We start from the raw sequence: 15,110 nt of genomic DNA on the forward strand, positions 1-15,110 counted from the left end.
TTTTCCTAACAATCATTTTGACTTGAAGGTCGCACTTGCTGCCTGGCCCGGAGGTGACCATCACCAGATCACCCTTCACATCGCTCACATTCCGCACATTGCTGATCTTGAGAAAATCCAAACTGGCGGCTTTCCAGTTCACCAGTTCTCACCATTAAATCAGAATCAGGAGGAGCCACATGCGAAAAGTGAGCCTCTCAATTAAGAATTTCTTGTTGTACCAGCAATCCTCGAGGCGAAAATGCTAGGCGGCCGTGCCGGTAAGCGACGGCTCAGCGTCACTGATAAGGGCTGAGCTACAGACGGCCTTGAGCAGACAAGCACGGAGCGTCCTGCCCGCTTGGAAGAAAGAAAGAATACAAACTTTAACAATGAACTCGTACTTAAAACCAGCTAGTTTAATGCACTGTGTTGTAACTTGATCAGCTATTACGGGAGACGTTCAAAAAGTTTCCGCACTTATTTAACTCTATTTAAGATTTTCAAAAGCAAATGACATCACTTTTTTACATAGTCACCTTGGTTTGCGATGCCGTTTTCCCAGCGTCGTATCAACTTTTTAATGCCGAATTACTCCTCCTCCTCCTCCCGCCTTCACCGTTTCCAACGAAAATATAAAAGTGTGGAAACAATTTGCAAGTCCCTGGTATATTGATTCACGAGCAAGCATTGACATGTAGACTCAAATGCTATTTAAAATATATACAGTAACTAATGTGAAGTTAGTCTTCTTAAAGTCTAAAGTCTCTGCAGCTGCATTCTTACATTTCCAAAAGAAAGATCTGTTTCAGTTCTCTCAAGTTCATAACATCCTCGACTCACTGAAGTTTAAAACGTGACAACTGAAGAGACAGATGGGCTTCTCTATGAGCAAAGACCGGGGGCCTTTATGCCTCCATACGCAGGACGACCTTTTAAGATACTTAAACGAAATGACAAAAATAAGCTTTTATAATTAACAGTGGTAGCGCTGCTGCCTTGCAGTATGGAGGCCCGGGTTCACTTGCTGGGTCCTCCCTGCATGGAGTTTGCATGTTCTCCCCGTGTCTGCGTGCGTTTCCTCCTGGTGCTCCGGTTTCCTCCCACTGCACTGGCGATCCTAAATCGTCCCTAGTGTGTGTCCTGCGGTGGGCTGGCGCCCTACCCGGGATTTGTTCCTGCCTTGCACCCTCTGCTGGCTGGGATTGGCTCCGGCAGACCCTCATGACCCTGTGTTAGGATATAGTGGGTTGGACAATGAATGACTGACACGAGTTCCGATACTAACAATAAGATCCTTAATCTAAATTCTCAATACGACCTCCAGCATTAGAATACATAATTTCACACAGCAAACTGCTCTCACAAACACAACAAGGACTTCAGGGTTCTTCTGTGGCCTTCTCAGTCACCAGGTTTGGGAAGTGGTAGAACGGTAGTATGAATGTGCAGGTGACAAATCGGCAGAAACTGTGTGGTGACATCATGTCAATGTGGATAAGAATCTTGGGGAACCCATGGCATGAAGAACTGATGCTGCTTGGAGAGCAAAAATGAAGACCAACTTGCAGTCTGAGGAGTGTGTGTCCCTCAGGATTTGCTCTCACACACACTTATATTGCATTCCTCAGTTACGTAAGATGTGCTTTTATTAGGGTTACTAAACATTTGACTTCATCTAAAGGATTGTTTCATTTACACAGTACAGTATGAAATTGAGGAAAGTCATTTTCTGCTTTATTATCTCTTTGACTACAACGCTGATCTTCACAAGTCCAAACTTGGTTAAAGAGGGCAATACAATAACAGAGACGTGGAAGAACAGATGACATCTGGGCTTGTTTTATTAGAAACTCACTTTTCAAGTCTCACTCGTGACATTTCCCATATTTAATACATAACGACACAATAGTGGGAGTCTCGGTGTCTCAGATTAGCAAGGCAGGAGTTGACCTTGAATTTTGCACTCACACAACAGCCATTGTGCCACTTTAGAGAGGGGAGGAGATCTAAAACTAAGGTTTGTGAGACTTCAGGGGGTACAGTGAAAGACTCAGTGAAACAAATGAACGCCGAGACTACACGGAAACTCCACACTGACCCTGACCAAGGCAAGACGGCTGACCGCTATGCAATAAAACAAGCAGAGCCAGTGGCCCAGAAACTCCTGACCTCTCTTTACACTCATTCATTAACATTTACACCCCAAATTAAATTAAAAACAAAATTGCAAATGACAAGGACTCGGCTCTCATGTCACATCTGTCCCAAACAGCTTTGCTCCCAGTTCGGGATTCGGCCGAGTTTTAATTTTAAACTATTAAGTGGTTGCCAACTTGTGGTCATTGAGAGTACTGAACACAAACTGGGGTGAAGAGCGGGGTCTCCAAATGGCATGGGGCTTTCAGTTTGATGATCCATGAATGGAACTTAGCTGCCCGTTGTCCATTCTCTTCGTTTTTAATCAATGCTGATATTCACATTGAAGGATGGTGGCTTTGCCAAACATGGCTATGAAGAGTCACCTTAGTAGGAGAAAATCCAATGTGTTTGTGTATGTGCGAGAGTGAGGTACAAAGTATGAAATGACAAATGAACTCCAGCATGACTTCTGGAATTTTCCTCGTCTTCAAAGTTACAAGATAGCCTGCGTGCCAGAAATGTGAGGTGACCTGCAGACGACGTTGATTAATGGTCAGATGGCTTGAGAGAGCAGATTGTCACACTAGAGTCTGGTACCGCTTCAAACGATGGATACAGTGGCTCATCAAAGGTGGTCTTACACCTGTGGAGGAGGTTCATTGTGTCCGAGATTCCATAAAAGGACAGCGAGCCACCGGGATAGTCCAGATAGACGCCTATTGTGTGACTGCAGGGGGCGCTAATTTTAGTACATATGTTGTTATACCAGAAAGAGTAAACAGAACCACGGCAGCACAAAATCCAGGATTTGTCATTACACCCCAAGCGGCTCTTGTTACCATCTTCTTTCCTGTTAATTCCTTTACATGCGACTCCAACTCCTGTCTTGCCCGCACTGCACTTGACCTCCCAGTAGCAGCGGGTTCCACTCAATGCCTCTGTGCACAGAACTTGGCACCAATGATCAAATCTATCAGGGTGATCAGGATACGGGCTCTCGGTCACCTCACATGTCACCTTCCTGTTGTCTTCAGACAGGCGGAGGAGTCTGTGTGCTGTGTTGGGGTCCAGGGTGAGCGGACGGGAGTCTGAATGGAGAGAAAAAAATAAAAGAAAACAAGTGAAGAAATCTGCTGCTGATATTGCGAGGTATGAGACTTGAAGTGAGGGGAACGGAACATCAAAAACAACAAATGCCACTTGAGACCTTCATGAACCCTCGAGTGTCACATGACTGCAGTGACGAGTCAATTTGGAATCAAACATCTGAAATGAGTAAAAATAAATGATGAGTCAGAGGTGCGGTGCTCATGTGAATGAGCAGACAGCAGCACCTCCATCTTTACTTCGGTCCACTGTCAGTGGGTCAGTCCTTCAGTCCACATGTGGCGAGAGTGCAGAACAGATGGCGTGTACGGTGACCAACTGGCATGAAGAAACAAACCAGGTCAAAAATCAAAAACAATGAGCCTGGGGTTATAAGGAAAGAGCTGAGAAGTGCGAGCAAGGGCCATGAATTATGTGGAGAGCAGGAGAGGCAGCACAAGGGGTCAAGAAGGAAGTGGAGGGTGAATTTCAAAGATTCATCCTTTGACTTTATTTTTGGTCACAATCATCCACGTGACTTTCAAATTGCCAGAAGAAATACTTAAAAAGATTAACTCTTTGAGGGACAAATATTTTTTCAACAAAAAATGCAGTTTTCTGAAACGCACACAAAGAAAGGTTTCACACAGAAATCAACATAAAACATTTGTCGCTGCTTGCCGTGGCTGCCAGTTCACCAGGAATGCACGACAGATTGGCTGCCAGGCTGTCTACGTGTGGTGGGGGCGGCAGCAGCGTTTCGAAATCTGGTTTGTACCTCGTATCCTTGTAAGTGGCTGTCCTCGCAGGTGAACATTTCCATAGGCGCCTCACCTACACAAACCTGTTCAACACTATGATTAGCTGGGGACCGATCAACTGATGCTGGTACCTCACATTCGTTTTCGATCACTTGTATCAAAATCGGAGTTCGATAAAGCCAGAGCCCATTTCAGGGACACTATACAAAACATCATCTCTAGAGTATTTTGCTTTATGCATTCGATTCAATCTCTTGCCAGATGTCAATGCCATTTTTGCCACTGTTTGCTCTTTGCTACTCACACGAGTGCAGGGAATCTCAGTCAAACCAATAAAGTTAACTTTCCTTCTAGTAAAGAGAGTCCAACTAAAACATAATGGAGGGCTTTGTCACCGTTTACAGCTGATTACCACCGTCAACCCATCCTTTTGACAAAAGTCAACATCTGCCCTGAAAAAGTTAATGGCATATTAATCCATACAAACCAACAGAAATGTGAAGGACTGAGGAACTTAAATTACAAAAAATAAAAATGCCGTTTAAATCTCTATAGTGTCTGTCTATATGGAGTGTCCCCCCGACCGCTTTTGACGATGAGTGACAATTCCATCTTGGGTTTTATCACTTACAATTCTTGTCTTTTCAGTTACAATTTTTTGCTTTGCTTTGACTCCTATTTATCTCTTGGTTCATCCTCTTGCCTTCATGGCAAAAACAAAAGCAACACCTTGACACTTTCACTGGTGCACTGTGAACACATTTGGCCCTCTTGATGCTGCTACACTGCTGGGCCTTTTCCTGGTGTACCAAATCACGAAAAATCTTCTACTTTAATAACTGAAACTCAAAAACAATAGAACAAGACTTACATTTTAAAAGGTGATTTCTACATCTCAGGTTCTGCAGGATGTGATTTGAATCATCAGCTCCTGCAAAAGGAAATGGAAAAGTAGAATGTAAGCCTCCAGCACTCGTGACAAGTCGGACAACTTATCTCCCACCTTAAAGTCTCAACTGGGTTCAATGAGGAGGTGTCATGAGGACACCCAACCCACCGGTCTCACTGGTCTTCACTAACTCCCAATCATTGGCTTCCTCCAGACTCTTTCTCAGGTCAGACAGACGTGTCCTCAGAGTCCTCGGAAGAAAATCTCTATTGATGGTGATGTCAGACACTTCTTCCTGTCTAGGAGGGTCACAGAAAGACAGAGACTTCTACAACAGGAAAGGAGAAAGAAGACGAACATAAGAGCCAAGAATGGGTGTGTGTCAAACAGGCCTGCCAGTGTCCTTTAGATCAGGGGTCCCCAAGTCCGGTCCTGGAGGGCCGCAGTGGCTGCAGGTTTTCATCTTAACCCTTTTCTTAATTAGTGATCTGTTTTTGCTGCTAATTAACATCTTTTGAATTCATTGTCATTGTCACTTGACTTTAACCGTCACCTTATCGTGGTGGAGGGGTTTGCGTGTCCCAATGATCCTAGGAGCTCTGTTGTCCGGGGCTTTATGCCCCTGGTAGGGCCACCCAAGGCAAACTGGTCCTAGGTGAGGGATGAGACAAAGAGCGGTTAAACAAACCTCCTATGAAGAAAAACAATTTTGGACGGCGTTTTCCCTTGCCCGGACGCGGGTCACTGGGGCCCCACTCTGGAGCCAGGCCTGGAGGTGGGGCTCAATGGCGAGCGCCTGGTGGCCGGGCCTGCACCCATGGGGCTCGGCCGGGCACAGCCTGAAGAGGCAACGTGGGTCCCCCTTCCCATGGGCTCACCACCTATGGGAGGGGCCAAGGAGGTCGGGTGCAGTGTGAGTTGGGTGGTGGCCGAAGGCGGGGACCTTGGCGGTCCGATCCTCGGCTACAGAAACTGGCTCTTGGGATGTGGAATGTCACCTCTCTGAAGGGGAAGGAGCCTGAGCTAGTGCGCGAAGTTGAGAGGTTCCGGCTAGATATAGTTGGACTCACCTCGACGCACAGCTTGGACTCTGGAACCAATCTCCTTGAGAGGGGCTGGACTCTCTACCACTCTGGAGTTGCCCCCAGTGAGAGGCGCCGAGCAGGTGTGGGTATACTTATTGCCCCCCAACTTGGAGCCTGTACATTGGGGTTTACCCCGGTGGACGAGAGGGTAGCCTCCCTTCGCCTTCGGGTGGGGGGACGGGTCCTAACTGTTGTTTGTGCGTATGCACCGAACAGCAGTTTGGAGTACCCACCCTTTTTGGAGTCCCTGGAGGGGGTGCTAGAGGGCATACCTTCTGGGGACTCCCTCGTTCTGCTGGGAGACTTCAATGCTCACGTGGGCAATGACAGTGAGACCTGGAAGGGCGTGATTGGGAGGAATGGCCCCCCTGATCTGAACCCGAGCGGTGTTTTGTTATTGGACTTCTGTGCTCATCACGGATTGTCCATAACGAACACCATGTTCAAGCATAGGGGTGTTCATATGTGCACTTGGCACCAGGACACCCTAGGCCTCAGTTCGATGATCGACTTTGTGGTCGTGTCGTCGGACTTGCGGCCACATGTCTTGGACACGCGGGTGAAGAGAGGGGCGGAGCTGTCAACTGATCACCACCTGGTGGTGAGTTGGCTTCGATGGTGGGGGAGGATGCCGGTCAGGCGTGGTAGGCCCAAACGTGTTGTGAGGGTCTGCTGGGAACGTCTGGCAGAGCCCCCTGTCAGAAGTAGCTTCAACTCCCACCTCCGGCAGAACTTCGACCACATCCCGAGGGAGGTGGGGGACATTGAGTCCGAATGGGCCATGTTCCGTGCCTCTATTGTTGAGGCAGCTGACCGGAGCTGTGGCCGTAAGGTGGTCGGTGCCTGTCGTGGCGGCAATCCCCGAACCCGCTGGTGGACACCGGCGGTGAAGGATGCCGTCAAGCTGAAGAAGGAGTCCTACAGGACCCTTTTGTCCTGTGGGACCCCGGAGGCAGCTGATAGGTACCGGCAGGCCAAGCGGAATGCGGCTTTGGTGGTTGCTGAGGCAAAAACTCGGGCGTGGGAGGAGTTTGGGGAGGCCATGGAGAATGACTTTCGGACGGCTTCGAGGAGATTCTGGTCCACCATCCGGCGTCTCAGGAAGGGGAAGCAGTGCAGTGTCAACACTGTATATGGTGGGGATGGTGCGCTGCTGACCTCGACTCGGGATGTTGTGGGTCGGTGGGGGGAATACTTCGAAGACCTCCTCAATCCCATTAACATGCCTTCCAATGAGGAAGCAGAGCCTGGGGACTCAGAGGTGGGCTCCCCCATCTCTGGGACTGAGGTCACCGAGGTGGTCAAAAAGCTCCTTGGTGGTAGGGCCCCGGGGGTGGATGAGATACGCCCGGAGTTCCTCAAGGCTCTGAATGTTGTAGGACTGTCTTGGCTGACACGCCTCTGCAACATCGCATGGACATCAGGGACAGTGCCTCTGGATTGGCAGACCGGGGTGGTGGTCCCCCTCTTTAAGAAGGGGGATCGGAAGGTGTGTTCCAACTACAGAGGGATCACACTCCTCAGCCTCCCTGGAAAAGTCTATTCAGGGGTCCTGGAGAGGAGGGTCCGTCGGATAGTCGAGCCTCGGATTCAGGAGGAACAGTGTGGTTTTCGTTCTGGTCGCGGAACAGTGGACCAGCTCTATACCCTTAGCAGGGTCCTGGAGGGTGCATGGGAGTTTGCCCAACCAGTCTACATGTGTTTTGTGGACTTAGAAAAGGCATTCGACCGTGTCCCTCGGGGAATCCTGTGGGGGGTACTCCGAGAGTATGGGGTACCGGCCCCCCTGATAAGGGCTGTTCAGTCCCTGTACGATCGGTGCCAGAGCTTGGTCCGCATTGCCGGCAGTAAGTCGAACCCGTTTCCAGTGAGAGTTGGACTCCGCCAGGGCTGCCCTTTGTCACCGATTCTGTTCATATCTTTTATGGACAGAATTTCTAGGCGCAGCCAGGGTGTTGAGAGGGTCCAGTTTGGTGGGCTCAGGATTGGGTCACTGCTTTTTGCAGATGATGTTGTCCTGTTTGCTTCATCAGGCCGTGATCTTCAGCTCTCTCTGGATCGGTTCGCAGCCGAGTGTGAAGCGGCTGGGATGAGAATCAGCACCTCCAAATCCGAGACCATGGTCCTCAGCCGGAAAAGGGTGGAGTACCCTCTCAGGGTTGGTAGCGAGATCCTGCCCCAAGTGGAGGAGTTCAAGTATCTCAGGGTCTTGTTCACGAGTGAGGGAAGAATGGAGCGTGAGATCGACAGGCGGATCGGTGCGGCATCCGCAGTAATGCGGGCATTGCATCGGTCTGTCGTGGTGAAAAAGGAGCTGAGCCGCAAGGCGAAGCTCTCAATTTACCAGTCGATCTATGTTCCTACCCTCACCTATGGTCATGAGCTATGGGTAGTGACCGAAAGAACGAGATCGCGAATACAAGCGGCTGAAATGAGTTTCCTCCGCAGGGTGTCTGGGCTTTCCCTTAAAGATAGGGTGAGAAGCTCAGTCATCCGGGAGGGGCTCAGAGTAGAGCCGCTGCTCCTCCGCATCGAGAGGAGTCAGATGAGGTGGCTCGGGCATCTGATCAGGATGCCTCCTGGATGCCTCCCTGGTGAGGTGTTCCGGGCACGTCCAACCGGGAGGAGGCCCCGGGGAAGACCCAGGACACGCTGGAGGGACTATGTCTCTCGACTGGCCTGGGAATGCCTTGGGATTCTCCCGGAAGAGCTAGAAGAAGTGGCCGGGGAGAGGGAAGTCTGGGCATCTCTGCTCGAGCTGCTGCCCCCGCGACCCGACCTCGGATAAGCGGGAGACAATGGATGGATGGATGGATGGATGACTTGCTCTTGAAGGCTTGGACCCCTTAACACTAGAATTACCAGAGCCTATGAAAAAACTCGTAGATCCGTCCCACGTTAAATCGCTTCGCACTTCTCCGTCAGCATCTTTTGTCCTGTAAATGTGTCGATAAGCAGCAAGCAGCCTGCAGCCACCGCCGCACAGTTGTCTCAGCTCAAGTCTGTTTACCTGCGTGTCAGTTGCTTAGAGTTGTATAGAGTGAGAAGTCTAGGGTTAAACATTAACATTATTCAAAGTTATTGTCTGTTTTTACCTACATTTTTATTACTCTTTAATTTTAATTGTTTTTTGTATCAGTATGCTGCTGCTGGAGTATGTGAATTTCCCCTTGGGATTAATAAAGTATCTATCTATCTATCTATCTATCTATCTACATTTGATTCCAGTCTGTAACAGTCGGTGTAATTTATGATACTTGTAAAGGTTAGCTTTGTTTTTTTTATTCTGTTATTCTCTCAGCCGCGTTCACGATCCCAACTCCCCATGCCCCCCCCCAAAAGCATTTGAGACTGCTGTTTTCACATAGACACGCTATAACAGAGGTAAACTCAAATCATGACGACGATTCTACATCGGATCAAGAATGCACTTTTGCCATCGCTGCACTTTGTATATGTACATGGGAAGCTCTGCACTTGTGACTTTACGCTGTAGATCTGGCTCTTACATACAAAGGATGGTGCATGTGCCCAAAACATTAACATTTATATGTTACTTACATAAACGCCAGATCTAATGTTATTTACCTGTTTACCTTGAGTTATTTACTTACTTCCTACAGCGTTCTTCCTACAACATTCTCAGGAATGTTGATCTGCTCAGGTCCCCAGTGCTCTTAGAAAAGAGAAAATCAACAATTTCAGAAATGTCTGCTATTGCATAATAAGAGCAGAAACAAGCCATGGAAATAAAGAACGGGTTTAATTAACAACAAGAGTCGGCGCCTAATGAAGCAACTGGTTGGAGTGAAAGTGGTTGGAGTTTGAGGCCCTGACTTAGTTGGTCTTTTGTTGGCTCCCTTACTTCACACTTCCTTTCTGTTTGGGTGCCGTTTAAGGAAAGAAAAGAAGCAATTCAGAGGAACGATGAGGAAATCCAGGGGAAAAAATCTTAAAAAAAAAAAACGAGTCAATTAAAATGAATTCACAAAATGAAGTTAATTAGCAGCAAAAACATGCCACAAATTAAGAAAATGGGCGAGAATGAAAACCTGCAGCCACTGCGGCCCTCCAGGACTGGAGTTGAGGACCCCTGCTTTAGATCACTCCTCTCACCTTTAAGAAGTGGATGTGGTCGTCTGTCTGTGAGAGCTCAGCCAGCTCAGCATCTCTCCTCTTCAGGGCCTCAATCTCCTTCTCCAGTTGCTCGATGAGCTCTTCGGCCTTCCTCACTTCCCTCCTCTCGTACTCTCTAATGACCTTGGTGACCTCTGACCTCAGCCTCTCAATGGATTCAAGCACAGCCCTGAAGGTCTCCTCATGTTCCTGCACTTCCTTCTCAGCAGTGCGCTGATAATGAGATGACAGAAATCAGTTTGAGGCCCACATGCTTCAGAGGAGCTACAAAACATGGAGACACTGAGAACTGCTGTCAGCATAAACGCAGAGGAATCGCAAAGTGGAAACGTGTAAAAGGAGAGCTGCCAGCAGTCAGCTTGGACTTGATGAGCAGAGAGCAAAGCACAAGGAGCAGGTTTGCCTTGATATGCCGGGTTTACGCTTTTCAAAGTGCTGAGGTTCTGCTTTAAACGCTTGCACTTTAACTGTGCATATTGGGAGTTTTAGTCAAAGGTTCTAATGGTTAACTTTTTAATTTAATAAAGGCACAGAGATATAATAAAAACCTCTTAGCCCCACTCATTGTTCAATTCTTGTCTGTCTCTCAGTTTCATCGTGTCATAAGAGCAGCACACGAGACTCACCTGAATCCTCACCACCGTCTTCTTGATCTCCTCCATTTTCTCCTCCTTCTCCTCCATTTCACTCTTTATTTCAGCCTTTTTGTTTTCCAGCCGAGTCTGTGAGGAGACAAAATGAAGGAGACACGTGCGAGGAGTGAACAGAAATTGAAAGGATGGAGTCCACCATAAATACAAGAAGGAAAGGACAGAAGAGGAATGAAGAAGGAAACAGGAGCGAGAGGACCTCAGATGGGCATCTTGGAGATGAATGGGCTTTCCATGGCGCTTCTTGTGTTGTTTACCTGTAGGCATCTAAATCACATTTTGTACACCTTGAGTGCTGCATATGCGTGCAAACGTCAAATAATTTAACGCTCACTACAGTTCTGTAATAAATCCCCTTGCCGGCAGCCTTACCATCCTTTCAAGTATTTTTCCCACAATGCCAAGTGTAAGCAGACTTCTACTTCATATGCGTTTTTGGTTATTTGAGTGTAGATGGAGATGTTTTCATAAATGATGTGAAAGCACAAGTGTGGATGGAGAAAGGCAGTTTTCAAATGAAAATGAAGTAGTGTGGATGTAGCCTTAGTAATTCAGAGGCTTCCCACCCAATTTAAAAATAAAAGTAAATGAGCCCAACTTTTGTTGAGGAGTAGTTTTGGAGTTCAGTCCTCACCCCAATAAGCTTCATCTTTTTGTGTCCACGTTAACAGCCACCAGTGGAACAGAACTGCGATGTCAGTAAGCGGAGGTTACTGATGATTTAGACGGCTGAGCTCTGTACGATCCTCCATTAATCTGCAGTATCTACTGACCTTGAGAGTCTCTTGTGTTTAGAAACAGCTAAGTGGCTCAAGTCAAAGCACGTGAGGCCCCTGCTTCTTCTTACTGGCTGGGCTCCTTAAGCTGGGCAGATGATGTACGATGTTGGCACAATTTTAAGTCCGGTTTCCAGTCGCCGACTTATTTTCTGAGTCAGCCTGAATTTCAGCTTCGTCAGCAGTTGTTGCACGTGCAGTACGGTTTGGGGGGTCTTGTGATGCTCGATTGGGCTGTCGTTGTATCAGAAGAACTTCTGTCACGTCAAAAACTGAACAGACTAGCAAACAGAACTGTGCTGTCAGATGCGCATGTGCGACAATGTATATAATATCTGAATACTGGTGGGTCCCCTTGGTGTTTCGAGCGTGATGATTTACAGACACTTATCAAAGAGAGAAGAGGGGTTGGTCCCCCCGTCAGTGTGTCGAGTATTCAAGTATATGAACATTAACTCCAAATACTGATGGCTGTCCTTGGTGTTTCGAGCTCATAGATCGTCGTAAATTGGATCAAACAGCAATGGCGGCTTAACACCCATATGGTATTTCGAGTGTGGACATCTAATAGCAACTGGGGGAGGAATAGCCCCTGGTGTTGTATTGTGTTAGTAAATCAGCGTCTGTGATGATCACAAACATGACGCCCCTACCAGACTTTGCCGCCCTATTTGACCGCCTCGGACGAATTTTCTTAAATTACCAGTCATGGATGGGATGCCATTTTACTACAGAATGGACACACACACACACACTCGTGGTTACCCAATGAATCAAATGCCCACATCTTTTAGTATAAGCATTGAAATTGAGGAAGTGGATTCTCTCCCCTCTTTTTCTATTCTATCCATCTTTATTTATTTATATATGTTTACTATTATTAAAGTGTGTCACACACACGTGTGCATGGGAGGCAGCTAAAGGGCTTGAATGAGAGTAATTCCAAACCAGACCTGGAGGTAGCCGAGTGCACCAACTCTTTATCTCACCTTTCTGCAGATCGTTCACAGGAAATTCCTCCAGGCCCTGAGGACATCAATTCTGGTTCCGACCCCTTTGACGTCACTTCAGGTCCGAGCCTATGGATGAAGACCCTTTTGAGGTCACTTCCTATACTGGCCATTAAAAGACCTTTCCCCTATCCCCCCAGTTCTGTTCGGGTCTCTAATCTGTACACTTCAATTTATTCAATTTTGCAGCCAGGAAACAACACGCGGGTGGCTGCCCCAAACCTTGCTATAGCTCTTGGCCGAGTCTGTGACAAGTGCAGCTCTCTTTGTCACGGGTGGGGTTCAATTTGTTTCAAACCAGTTTTATTAAACTTCACTTGCATGTATGGAATGTTTTTTGATTTAAAAAAAACTTAAATATAAAAAAAAAAATGCCCACATCTTTATAATACCAAAACAAAATGCCTGAAGAAAACTCACACAGATGCGGGCAACAAATTGAACAAACTGTCACAGAGAACCGTGATGTCAGTAAGCAGAGGTTAGCGATGATGAAGACTGAATTTGAGGAGACGGGCCTGAGAACTGTGGGGTCCTCCATTACTTGACATCATTTACTGACCTCAACAATCCTGTGTGTTTGAAAACAGCCAACTGGCTAAAGTGATGGCAGACAGGCAGACCGCTCGCTGCTTTTACTATTATGGCTGAGCCATTGAAGCTGAGCTGTGCGATTTTGGCACGCCGACTGATGCCACAATTTCAGCTTCATCGGCCATCATTTCACGTGCGGCAGGAGAGGGGTTGTGATGCCCGACTGGGCTGTTGTACCCTTGGATACAAACAGACGGCTGTCTTGCAGTGTGCCCTGGCAGGAGCGAGTCCTGGGTGGGATGCCACTCTCCCTCTGACGGGGTGCACACAAACACTCTTGGTCACCCAGTAAAACCAAATGTCCACATCTTTAGAATACGAAACACTCACCCAGATGGGGGCCACCATCTAAAGCAGGTTTGTGAAGAACTGTGAGACAGGAGCTCTGACCATCTGGTGGCCGTCTTTGCCCAGTTTTTGTGTTTTCTTTCGTTAATTTTTGAGAAGCTGGACATTTTGATAACATTACCTACTAAAGTAAACACCCGCCCGATGACCCCATCACCTCACCTGTCTCACCGCTCTCTCCTCCTCAGGTGTCACCGTGTCGTGACTCTTGTGTTCGGTCACCGCACACATTAAGCAGACGCAGGTCTCGTCGGTACGACAGAAGATTTCCAGAACTTTCTGGTGTTTTGCGCAGAGTTTCCCTTCCAGGTGTCCAGTCGGCTCCTCCAGCTTGTGTCGTTTGTAGGCGCCATGCTCCTTGTGTGGCTGCAGGTGAGTCTCACAGTAGGAGATCATGCAGGTCATGCAGGTCTTCACGGCGCTCCGTCTTCTAACTGGACAAACATCACAGGGGACATCGTCCGGTCCGGCGTAACTCCGAGGCGGGTCGACATCGACTTCCATGGATTTAAATTTCTCTATGATATCCTTTAACATTGCGTTTTTGTTGAGCTCTGGTCTCACGTGAAATGTTCTTCGGCACTGAGGACAGTTATAAGTCCCCTCTTTATCCGACTGGTCCCAGTAGTTATTAATACAGCGCATACAGTAGTTGTGTCCACACGGGATGGTGACGGGCTCCTTCAGGACGTCCAGACACACCGAGCACGAGTACCGATCAGCGGACAGAGAAAGCCGAAATGCCGCCATCGTGAACGACGATCCAGACTCACAGGTCGGCGTTGAAATTTAAAAGTGAAAGGCTCGCCAGTCACTTCCGGGTGGGCGGGGCTCAAGTGGGCTTGATTAGCAACCACGTGGCGGGCACAGAGAAACAAGCATCCTGCGTGTAAGCCCGCTTTCTCACACGGTTGCCGTACTGGCGTCTTATTTTTATTTTATTTCAGTGTACTTCATGATTAAAAATGCGTACCGATCTGCAAAAGGACGAATTACGAGCAGCGGCGCTGGATACGAGAGATCGAGTAACAGAAAAAGGAGAACAGAAGAGAACAAGAGAAGCAGAGAAATCATTGAGAAAAAACAAGTAGAACAGCAACAATCAGCTGACACCCCATCTTTTCAAAAATGTTTTTTTAAGTCCTTTCAAATTCTTGCCGGCGTTTAAACTTTTCTTCGTTGCAAAATATTTCCTACCAGAAGATGGCGCTGTAGAATTAAACTCAGGTGCGGCGGAGCGTTTAACTTCACGGGCCGATTGCCGTTTTGGGACCGAGGATTGTTATCGAAAAGATGTGAACGACAATAAAGATAAAGGAAAGAAAAATAATAATAAAATGATACAAACACAATGCAATGAATGTTAACTGAGGTATTTACAAAGTTAAAGTTATCGCACAAAGTGCTCCACAAACACTAATGTCCAGGGCCGGATTTTCCTATACGCTAACTAGGCTTCAGCCTAGGGCCTCAAGATCAAGAGGGGCCTACATTCAAATTGTTAGCAAAATTTTATTATCTCTCATGTAATTTACAAACTTAAAAATGGAAGGTGAAAGGGCCTCATAAGTGGAATAGCCTAGGGCCTCTTTTCATATAAATCCGGCCCTGCTAATGTCAATTTTGCTTTTCAAATATGTCAGTCATCTTCAA

The 15,110-nt window shown here is 47.5% G+C and overlaps 1 protein-coding gene across 1 annotated transcript; it reads right to left on the minus strand.

The window, feature by feature from the left end:
• Positions 1-1,611: 1,611 nt before the first annotated feature.
• LOC114661659 (tripartite motif-containing protein 16-like) lies at positions 1,612-14,869 on the minus strand. The gene is made up of 6 exons (XM_028814818.2): positions 13,620-14,869; positions 10,706-10,801; positions 10,059-10,292; positions 5,026-5,185; positions 4,840-4,899; positions 1,612-3,209 (listed from the first exon to the last, which is right to left on the minus strand). The coding sequence occupies exons 1-6, from the start codon at positions 14,205-14,207 to the stop codon at positions 2,668-2,670; spliced, it is 1,680 nt and encodes a 559-aa protein (XP_028670651.2). The 5' UTR covers positions 14,208-14,869; the 3' UTR covers positions 1,612-2,667.
• Between the last annotated feature and the right edge of the window lie 241 nt (positions 14,870-15,110).

Source organism: Erpetoichthys calabaricus, chromosome 12 (genome assembly GCF_900747795.2).
Source record: "Erpetoichthys calabaricus chromosome 12, fErpCal1.3, whole genome shotgun sequence".
NCBI classification, from domain to species: domain Eukaryota; kingdom Metazoa; phylum Chordata; class Cladistia; order Polypteriformes; family Polypteridae; genus Erpetoichthys; species Erpetoichthys calabaricus.

Coding starts and splice junctions, on each gene's coding strand:
- LOC114661659 (XM_028814818.2), bottom strand. CDS start 14,207: ATGGCGGCATTTCGGCTTTCTCTGTCCGCTGATCGGTACTCGTGCTCG. Junction 10,293..10,705: donor AGACGGTGGTGAGGATTCAG/GTGAGTCTCGTG, acceptor TCTCATTATCAG/CGCACTGCTGAGAAGGAAGT. Junction 5,186..10,058: donor ACCACATCCACTTCTTAAAG/GTGAGAGGAGTG, acceptor TTCCTGTTGTAG/AAGTCTCTGTCTTTCTGTGA.